This window comes from Galeopterus variegatus, unplaced genomic scaffold (assembly GCF_000696425.1).
Source record: "Galeopterus variegatus unplaced genomic scaffold, G_variegatus-3.0.2 Scaffold6155, whole genome shotgun sequence".
NCBI classification, from domain to species: domain Eukaryota; kingdom Metazoa; phylum Chordata; class Mammalia; order Dermoptera; family Cynocephalidae; genus Galeopterus; species Galeopterus variegatus.
Genome location: NW_007732266.1, coordinates 70381 through 81002, shown reverse-complemented (window position 1 = coordinate 81002; position 10622 = coordinate 70381). Strand labels below are relative to the sequence as shown.

At 47.2% G+C, this 10622-nt stretch overlaps 1 protein-coding gene and 1 long non-coding RNA gene across 2 annotated transcripts; one reads left to right on the top strand and one right to left on the bottom strand.

Annotated features, from left to right (window-relative positions):
* Positions 1-344: 344 nt before the first annotated feature.
* On the top strand, positions 345-2029 carry LOC103605892. Its single transcript, XR_551823.1, has 2 exons — positions 345-420; positions 1658-2029. It is a non-coding gene; the product is annotated as an uncharacterized LOC103605892 (long non-coding RNA).
* A 4804-nt stretch (positions 2030-6833) lies between these two features.
* FOS (FBJ murine osteosarcoma viral oncogene homolog) lies at positions 6834-10262 on the bottom strand. Its single transcript, XM_008590489.1, has 4 exons — positions 9919-10262; positions 8928-9179; positions 8403-8510; positions 6834-8278 (listed from the first exon to the last, which is right to left on the bottom strand). Exons 1-4 carry the CDS (start codon positions 10057-10059, stop codon positions 7637-7639), a joined length of 1143 nt encoding a protein of 380 aa, XP_008588711.1. The 5' UTR covers positions 10060-10262; the 3' UTR covers positions 6834-7636.
* Positions 10263-10622: the final 360 nt, after the last annotated feature.

The following is a 10622-nucleotide window of genomic DNA, read 5'->3' as shown; positions in this document are numbered from 1 at the left end:
CTGCCTAATATGGGCAGAGCGGAAGCGGCGGGCCGACGTCACGGCGCCGGGTGGGGGCAGCGCGGCGGGGCGGGTGATGGGCGGTGCAGACGGCGCCTACGTGTCACCGTGGAAACCAAACAGTAAATAGAGGACTCGCGAGCTCCTGGCACCGCCTGCCCTAGCGACCTGACCTGGAGCAAAGGGCCGGAAGCTGGGAAGGGCCAGGAGAAACCTTGGCCTCGCAGACGAGGGCAGGGGTGCCGCGAGGGAGCTGAGAGGGCAGCGGAGGGGACGCCAGAGAGCACCTCCCAAACGTCCCTCTGGGGAGGTCCCTGGGAAGCCAGCTCTACCTCCGCCCGGGAGCCGGCAGGGGCTGTTCAGGAATGGAGAGGAGAATGTCCCTCCTGTCCTTTCTGAGAGCGTGCAGCGGCCTGCAAGGTTGTTGGGGATTTTGGTTTTGCTTTGCCTTTCCATACTAGTGGCTAAGAGTGCGGGCATTGGAGCCACACTGCCCAGGCTGAAATTCCAGCTCAGCCACTGGATGATCTTGAGCAGATCAAAATCTTCTGCGCCCCAGACTATATTATTATCTATAACAGAAGGATAATAGCAGGGCCTACCTTAGAAAGTAGTTGTGAGGATTTTTTTAAATGAGTGTGTGTGTGTGTGTGTGTGTGTGTGTGTGTGTGTTTGGAACAGTGTCTAGCACATCGTGAGTCCACTTCAGTGCTAGCTGTTTATTTTTATTCCAAGGCAGCACAAGAAGCTTACTTAGTATTAGTGGTACAACTACTAAATCATACTACCGATGTAATGATTTCTCGATTTGTTCTTTAGTTTTAAAATAATTTGAAAGGAATTTTCCGCTTTCAAGATATTATTTAAATCTAGTAAAAATATTTCATATATAAACTAAAATGTGCACTTACCAAATAAAAACATGACAAAACATTACATTTCACTGCCTCACAATTTTAAATTTTAAACACAAATATAAACTCCAAATAGTCATATAGCATAACAGAACTAAAGTAACTCAAGTTCAGTTTCCTTGTCTTCACAGTCACTGTGTTATCTTTCCTTATTTCAAATCTACTGTTATGTACTTCTGTAGAGGTTAGAGACATTTACCGCACCCAAAATGTGAGATCATTCTGAACTATTATAAATTTATTCTTAAATGAAGGTATATAGCTGAGTTCATATGTTGGGGGCCAACTCTTAGAATAACTGGGAGTTCACTTCCATGTAGAATACAGTTCTTATTAAAGGACAAGTAATTTTTAAATGAAATTTACAGATTCATTATTCAAAACAGTAGTAATCCCAACAGCTGTTTAGAACTTAACACTACAAAAGATTTTTTCAGGAAGGAGTATTTTGTCACTGACACCTGGAACTGCCAGCTCATGGTGTTCATAAAAAAAGCAGACCAACTTTGGTTGGTTTTTTAATTATTTTTAAATACTAAGTAGGTAATGTGACCCCTTGTGAATGACAAACCCTAGGGTGACCCCCAATAATTCCTGCTCCCTGACGTCCACACCTTTGTGTAACTCCCTCCCGTTGGGTGCAGGTAGAACCTGAGACTTGCTTCAAAACAATAGAAAATCCAAAGGTGATGGGATGTCACTCCCATAATTATGTCACAATACATATGTCTCCATCTTGCTAGCACCCACTAGAAAGGCTCTCCTTGCCCCCTTGATGGAGTGAGCAGCCATCTTGAAGAATCTCACACAGGAGCCTCTAGGACCTGAGGGTGGCCTGCAGCCAACAGCCAGCAAAAAGCCAGAGTCTGTAGTTCTGCAGCCACAAAGAAAGTCTGCCAAGAACCTGAATGAGCTTGGAAGTGGGCTCTTCACCATTCAAGTATCCAGCCGAGAATGCAGCTCATCTGACATCTTGATTTGTACCTGTGAGGCCTTGAACAGAACACTGTTCAGTTCAGAAGATGGGTGGAGTTCGCCAGATGAGCAAGTGGCTGTGCCTGGACTCCTGACCTGTAGAACCTGTGACATAATAAATGTGTGTTGTTTTAAGCTGCTAAGTTTGTGGTAACTTGTGATACAGAAGTAGGACACTAATAGACCCTCATCGGCTGCAGTGGGACAGACTGCTCCCACCTCTCCATGTTTGGTTCACCACTGCAGCACTGCACACACTGCTCGGGTACTAAAAAGGCTCCAGGAGAGGAATACAAGAAGTGTCAGCCACAGGACATGCCCCAGCATTGCTACCAAAACATCAAGTACCTAAGAATGATGTGGTATGGGCCCCTTTAGTATGTTTCCCAGCAGTCATCTGATCTCATCAGAATTTTGAAACTGGAAAGGGAGTTTTGAGATTTTTGAAACCCACCCCTGGTATGGCATAAGAAACAATATCAGAGGGATTAGAGGCTCACCCTGGGTCACATAAGTACATCTTTGGGGGCAGATTTTAACATTCCAGCAATGTAGTTAAGCACTTTGGGCTTTAGAGTCACAAGAGCTGGGTTCAAATCTCAGATCTGCTACTTACCCAGTTTTGTGACCTTGATCAACTTATTTAACCTTTCCTAGATCATTTTCTGCATCTGTAAAATGAGGATATTAATAATATCTGCCTCCTAGGACTGTTGTATGAACTAAATGAGAGCATCCATTCAACAAAATAATTATTGTATGCCCATTATGTGCCAGTTGCTAGAGGTACAATGATAAGCGATGCAAATCTGGTCTCTGATTTAGCATTGCTTGTAAAGTGCATAGCACACCCTGGCACATGTGAAACATTAGCCATTTTCGATATAGTATCCCAGGGCTCCAGGTTCTATGCTGGCCATCTTCCTCCAAACAAGCTCTATAAACTCATATCATAGAGTAATTTGAACTATTGTGTAATTTGAACTGCCTCCATATCCCCCTGAGTATTCCACAGGCTACAAACTCAACATATCCAACATAGAACTTGCCTTTTTATCCTCCAAGTCTGCTCTTCTTCCTATAGTCACAAACTCTTTGGTAGAACCACAATTCTCTTTGTGTGTCAAGCCTGGTAAACCTGAGAGTGAGCTTGGATTCCTCCCTCTCCCTCGCCTCCCACATCCACTCAGTCACCAAGTCCTGACAGTCCTACCCCCTAATTACCTCTCGTTCCTCTCCATTGGGAAAGCGTGGTGCTGACAACACCAGGTCAAGGGTTGAGATCCCCTTACCAGTCATCTTTTCTATAAAAATAAAATAAAATAAAATAAAATTTCTTCCCAAGCTAGCTGGTTCCTCATCTTAATATTGCAGAACGCTTGACAGATTTCTTTTTTTTTAAGGGGCATGTTCTTCTCCCCTGAAAGAAATCTATGTATTAAACAGGTCATCTTCACTTTTAAGTTCTAGTTGTCTCCCTTTAGACATTTTTTTTTTTCAAAAGATGACTGGTAAGGGGATCCCAGCCCTTGACTTGGTGTTGCCAGCACCACACTCTCCCAAGTGAGCTAACCGGCCACCCTTTATAGGAATCCAAACCTGTGGCTTTGGTGTTATCAGCACCACGCTCTCCCAAGTGAGCCACGGGCCAGCCCTCCTTTAGACATTTTTGTAATTTTCATTCTTCATTCATTCATTCACCATCTCCATTCATTCAACAAGCGTTTGAGTACCTAATAGACACGGGATACAGATGTGATCAAGACAGAAAAGGTTCCTGCTCACATGGAACTTACAGTTCAGTGGTGAGGGGCAGAAAGTTTTTAAAAAGGAAAACATAAATTAGATGTTGCAGATAGTGATAGGTGCTGTAAAAATGAACCCAGCGGGTTAATAAGATAAAGAGTACTGGGCAGGGAGAGTGTGCAGAAGTTACCCTAGATAGAATGACCAGAGGAGGCCTCTTAGAGGCGATGTCCTTTGAGCTGAGGCCAGAATGACAGGAAGGAGCCAGCCTGGAGAAAGAGGCCAAGCACAGGGACAGCAAATGCAAAGGTCCTGCTGCAGGAGCAAGCATTATATGTGTCAGGAATGGAAGGGGAAGTCCTGTGAACAGAGTGACTACAGGGGAGAAGGACATGAGATGGAGTTACACAGGAATCAAGTATCAACTCTTTAATGTTAATAGCAAAACAGCACAATTTAAAGCACTCTGCTATTCAGCATTCAAGTGATGCTAGTATCTCATTTACTTTTTGAGGAATTTGGTTATTCTATATTTGGAAGGAGTCTGATACACTATTTAAAGATTGATTTTGTGTTAGTGCCTCAGTCTCTTCTCTGTCCATTAATTAGAGATAACATAATTGATTTACTTTCATTCATGTCTGGGAATTGCTGGGGATACAAAATTACTGTTATTAGAACAAATTATTAAATGCTACTCTTTAATTTTGATAATTAACAAGATGCAGTGATATGCAAAGATGATGCAGAAGCTACAGTCCACTGTTCTACAGAAATAAATATTTTTCTTCTACCCGTATTCCATCTAAAATTAATTTGGAGCCAGAAGTGCAGTGGTGATGCATTCACTTTGAAGTTGAGTTGGCAGAGGTAATCCCGGGGAGGCAGTGGAGGAATTCCAGGAGCCAAGGATGGAGGTGGGGTGTGTGCTTACAGCCAGATGTAAAAGATGTGAAATTCCCATTGCCTAATATCCTAACAGGGCCCAGAATAGGAGAAGTTGGAGAATATGTGTGGGATATATTTCAGCTTGTGGAACTAGTGCAGAATTTATTCATTCACCCACTGAGCAAAATACTCATTAACCCTGTACAATGTGCCAGGCACTGAGCTAGGTCTGGGGATTCAATGGTGAGCTAAACTAGACAGGGTCCCCATAGGAAATGACTCCTGCCCCCATCCCCTTCTATTACACGAATGAGTCTTTTATCAATGTTGAATGGTGGTGCCCTGAGATAGTTATTTTATTGAGACTGGTGTGAGGCCATGTCTTGTGGGTGAGGATTGAAGTCTTTTCCAAAAAAAGTTGACATTTCCAGTGTCAGTCATCATGGGAGTGGTTGAATGCTGAGTCAGTAAAGGAGGATTTGGAAGGAGCCTTTTAGCTGGAAAGAGAGGAAATTCCTTTCTTCTCTCAATTCCCGGGAAGTGGTCAGCAGGGAACTCAGTTGGTACCAACCCTATGACCTCTGAGAAGTCTGTTAAAGAGATTGCCTCTCCCTGGACAGTCTTGTTGCTGGAGCATCCTGGTCTGAGCTGGGCTATGGTGAACTAGAGGAAGGGTCTGTGTCTGGCCTCGGACAGGGCTGTCATAGGGAAAGCGATACTCTCACTCCAAAGGCAGCACGGAGCTGACCAGAGCCATTAGCAAAATCCCTAGGAGCAGGTCAGTGTTTGGGGCTGGAGGTCCAGCTGCCCCTCTCCATCTGGGAAATCTCCTTCCTCAGGTTGTTATTACTGTGCACTTAAGGGAGTTGGCCGCTTACAGAGTATCGCCTTGCTATTTCAGATCCGGCTGGTAGTTATTAATTCTGTATTTACTTTAGGTCATATTTAAAGGCTATAGAATATTTACCCTTTGAACAGCAAACAGGGAGCCTAAGGCCACTTTCATTATTGCAAGACTGGCAAAAAGAATACTTAAGTGGTATGTGATATGGGAGTGACCTAAAGAGCCATAAGTAAGTTGCTCTCAAATATCAGTTACTGTGGGAGGAGCAGGGAGATCATAGGTGAGAACATTAAGCTCAATGGAACTGTCATTTTAAATTAAAATTTTTGACTTGGCTGAGTGTGACACTCCATAACCACCCAGTGATTTTCATTATCACCAAAGTATTAGAAGACTGGCGTTGAAGCTCCTCTTCCCCCTAAGCATGGAAACAGTCTCTGGCTTTCAAGCATGGTGCCTGCATGGTACTTGAGAGCGGGAGTAGAGAGGCCACAGTCTCTTTTCTATGTGGTTATTCGTGTAAGTGCCCCATTACCTGAGGTGTCCCAGACAAAGCCATGTTATTCTTTAAGACGATAAAATTTCTAAGTTAAAGCTTATTCAGAGTCATGTTGACTTCGCCTTATTGAGCTATTATGTAACTTTTTGTTTACAGAATGATCAACCATCATTTGTACTGTTTGAGAGCTCTTTCAAATCCTCAGAGCCTTTTTCTTCCCCTGGCATAAAACTGAATGAAGGGCATATGGCGTTAAAGAAAATTCAGAAATTACAATACATTTATCACTATTGGATAGGACGATAGCCCTCTTTTCCTTTCGAAAATAAAACAGTCCAACCAAATGTATTTATGTTAAAGGACTGAAAAGTTTTTTTAATCAAGTAAAAACTTATTTTAACCAAATATTAAGAGGCTGTTCAGCCTACCGGATAGGATAAAGAGTGGGGGGTTAAGATCTAATGCCAGTGGTGGGATACTGAAAGTCATTCATCCTACCATTCTTCAATTTGCTCACCTTTAAGGTAGGAGCAACCCTTCATATGATTTTGTCGGAATAAAAACTTAAAATGGTTTGTGCAAAGCTTAGTTCTGTTTGCTGAAAGAATTCCTTTAAGATCAAGACATCTAAATTTAGTATTAGCATGACTAGATTTAAATATTTCCCCCTTTGACTGTCAAAACAGGTGAAAAAAAAAAAAAGCAGAAAGACATGTTCCCTCAAAAGCTATTACACAGTAGGTTGCTGGCCCCAGAATCAGTAAATAGACAATTTCAGTATTGCAATGTGAAAATGAGTATTTATAAAATATTCCCAAATCAGCTTTAGAGTTTTCTTCTCCTCTTTGATAAGGGACCAAGCAAAGGGTGTGTCCCCTCCAGGAGCTCCCCTTCTTGACAAACTGGTCTCCAGCAATACCTTTCAGAATCTTATAAAACTTCCAGAATGAAAAGAGCACAGGGTTGGTCGCATTCAACTTAAATGCTTTTATTGACAATGTCTTGGAACAATAAGCAAACAATGCTTAAATTTTTCATTCAAATTCACTTTCCACATGTCAAAAGACCTCAAGGTAGAAAAAAATAAAATAAAAATATAAATATCTGAGAATCCATCTTAATAAATAAATTAAAAACACAATAAAACGTTTTCATGGAAAACTGTTAATGTCAGAACATTCAGACCACCTCAACAATGCATGATCAGTAACATTACAATGAACGTTGATGTTGAAGAAAAACTACAGTACATGGATATAGCTATTTATTTCTATCTACTAGAAAATAAAGTCATATCTTTTCTTAGTTTAATATTGGTCTCTAATCAGAACACACTATTGCCAGGAACACAGTAGTTATTGTTAAAATCAGCTGCACTAGATACAATTTGAAAATATCCAGCACCAGGTTAATTCCAATAACGAACCCAATAGATTAGTTAATGCTATGAGAAGACTAAGGAGAAAGAGAAAAGAGACTCAGACCCAGGCCTGGCTCAACATGCTACTAACTACCAGCTCTCAGATGTGTCACTGGGAACAATACACATTCCATGCGTTTTGCTACATCTCCGGAAGAGGTAAGGACTTGAGTTCACACGTGGATGCTTTCAAGTCCTTGAGGCCCACAGCCTGGTGTGTTTCACGCACAGACAAGGTCCTCCCTAGGTCTACAGGAACCCTCGAGGGAAGACGTGTTTCTCCTCTCTGTAATGCACCGACTCAGGCAGTGGCACTTGGGTGTGCCGGCTGCCTCCCCTTGCCCATCCGCTCACAGGGCCAGCAGCGTGGGTGAGCTGAGCGAGTCAGAGGAGGGCTCGTTGCTGCTGCTGCCCTTGCGGTGGGCAGCTGCACAGCTGGGGAAGGAGTCAGCCTCGGGGTAGGTGAAGACGAAGGAAGACGTGTAAGTGGTGCAGCTGGGAGTACAGGTGACCACTGGGGTGCACAGGGGCTCCAGCTCTGTGGCCATGGGCCCTATCCCCAGGGAGCCACTGTGCAGGGGCTCCCAGTCTGCTGCATAGAAGGAACCAGACAGGTCCATGTCTGGCACAGAGCGGGCGGTCTCAGAGCCACTGGGCCTGGATGATGCTGGGAACAGGAAGTCATCAAAGGGCTCGGCCTTCAGCTCCATGCTGCTGATGCTCTTGACAGGCTCCACCGAGGGTTTAGGCTCAGGGTCATTGAGGAGGGGCAGGGTGAAGGCCTCCTCAGACTCTGGGGTGGCAGCCTCCGGCAGGCCCCCACTCAAATCAATGGAAGCCACAGACATCTCTTCCGGGAAGCCCAGGTCATCGGGGATCTTGCAGGCAGGGCGGTGAGCTGCCAGGATGAACTCCAGTTTTTCCTTCTCCTTCAGAAGGTTGGCAATCTCGGTCTGCAAGGCAGACTTCTCATCTTCTAGTTGGTCTGTCTCCTGTATACAGAGGGATAGAGGAAAGCCTAAGACACAGTCTTAATCAAGGGCTCTGCTCCCTTATGCTCAATTTCCAACTTTCCCCTTAAGTTTTACAACGGAATGACCCACAGGGTCTACCTACCGCTTGGAGTGTATCAGTCAATTCCCTCCTCCGATTGCGGCATTTGGCTGCAGCCATCTTATTCCTTTCCCTTCGGATTCTCCTTTTCTCTTCTTCTTCTGGGGATAACTAGAATAATTTTAAAAAGATCAACATTCAGTAACAGTGTCTGCCATCACCCCTGTTCTCTCAAACTGGCTCCTGCAGCTTCCCAGCTTCCTGGCACCTCTTCTGTGAAGCCATTTCTAACCTGCAGTTGCAGGCTGGGTGTGACTTGCATTTAAAATAAGATCCTCAGCAAGAGAACAAAGAGCACAGTCTAAAAGCATGAGATAAGAAACTATTAGGGAAGAAGCTCTTACGGTACTTCTTGGTACCTGATAGTGAGACTATCAAGGGTCTGACTTGTGACAGAAAGGGTTTGGAGCTAGGGTTCCTGATTCAGGATGTGCAGTCAATTCCACCAGTGGCTTCACCTCTCTACCATGTTCCCCATCTCCAAGGCTGTCCCCCACCCCCAAAAGAAGTTACAGAAGAGCTGCTCACCTGTTCCACCTTGCCCCTCCTGCCAATGCTCTGCGCTCTGCCTCCTGTCATGGTCTTCATAACTCCAGCCCTGGAGTAAGCTCCAGCAGAGGGGGTGGGGACTCCGTAGGGGTGTGGGGCTCTGGTCTGTGATGGGGCCACGGAGGAGACCAGGGTGGGCTGCACCAGCCACTGCAGGTCCGGGCTGGTCGAGATGGCAGTCACCGTAGGGATGAAGTTGGCACTGGAGACGGCCAGATCCGTGCAGAAGTCCTAGAACAAAACAGAAGCGGAGAGCTGACGTGAGCGAGCAGGTTCCGGACACAGGTGGGGCGAGTTCCCAGTGCCGCATGCAGCAGGGAGAGAGGGAGAGAGAAACGGTCCTGCCACGGACTGCTCGTGTCTTCCTCTAAGTCCCTTATTGCGGATGAAAGGTCTCCCCCTTTCCCTGCAAGAATTCCACAGCGCAGCGCCTTTGTCCTCCATCCTCGGGCTGTGTTCCCGTTATCCCTTCAGCATCACGCTTGAAAGGGGGTTTGTTATAAATATCCCTGACGTCTGCGCTGACGCAGGCGCCGCTCCGGAGTCTCCAGAATGAACTCGCTTTTTATCAATGAAACTGCCTTACACACCCGCCTGCTGTACCCTCCGCCCCCCTCCCTGCTCCAGGCTGCCCGGGGAGGGGGGATTGCCGCTTTTTGCCGCCTCCCCCGAGGAGCCAGGCTCTAGTTAGCGAGTCTTTGCTTGGGACACGTCTGCCCCGGCTCATGTCAGAGACCAGCCATAGAGTGCGGACCAGGGGCCGCTCAGGATGAACCAATTCTCACTCTGACGAGCGTGCGTGCGCTCAGAACAAGTCGGGGGCCCCCGGGTTAGGGCTGCTCCGGACGTGGCAGCCTCCCTCCCCGGCACGAGGGAGACCCCGACTCGTCTCCCTGAGCGTCCCGCCCCGGGGTCTCCTCCCCGGCGGCCTGGAGCCCCGGGCCCCGCGGCGGCGCGAAGCCAGGCTTACCTGCGCATTGACAGGAGAGCCCATGCTGGAGAAGGAGTCGGCCGGTGAATGGTAGTAGGAGAGACTGTCCCCCGCCGGGGAAGCGCTGCTGCAGCGGGAGGAGGACGCCTCATAGTCGGCGTTGAAGCCCGAGAACATCATGGTCGCAGTTATCAAAGGCGGGCGAGGGGCCGAGGGGCAGAGACAGGTGGGAGCTGTGGAGCGGAGCTGGGTAGGAGCGCGGTCACTGCTCGCTCTGTGCGCCGCCGCCGCCGGCTCTGTCTCGGCTTCTCGGCTGCTCGCTGCAGATGCTGTTGGAGTACGAGGCGCCGCAGCCACCGCTTTTATAACAGCATTTTATGAATGAGCTGAGCACGTCACCGGGCGCCAGTATTGTGGCGCTGGAGGGGTGGCGCGCGGACCCGGTCGCCTCTGCGACCGCCTTGCCGCCTCCGCCGCGCACCCAGCCCCCTGCGCTCGCCTTGCTGTGTCTCCTTATCCCGTGAACGTTCCGTGTTTGGGGTCTTAGGGGTCTCTTAGACCCCCCGATGAGGGACTTTGGGGCTGGCTCCCCCCGCGACACCAGGGAACGGCCGTGGAAACCTGCTGACGCAGATGTCCTAATATGGACATCCTGTGTAAGGGGGAGGGATTGACGGGAACTGCTCGCAGACTGCAGCCAACACGGACGGTGCAGCGCGGGGGGGCGGGGGCCGGGCCGGGGG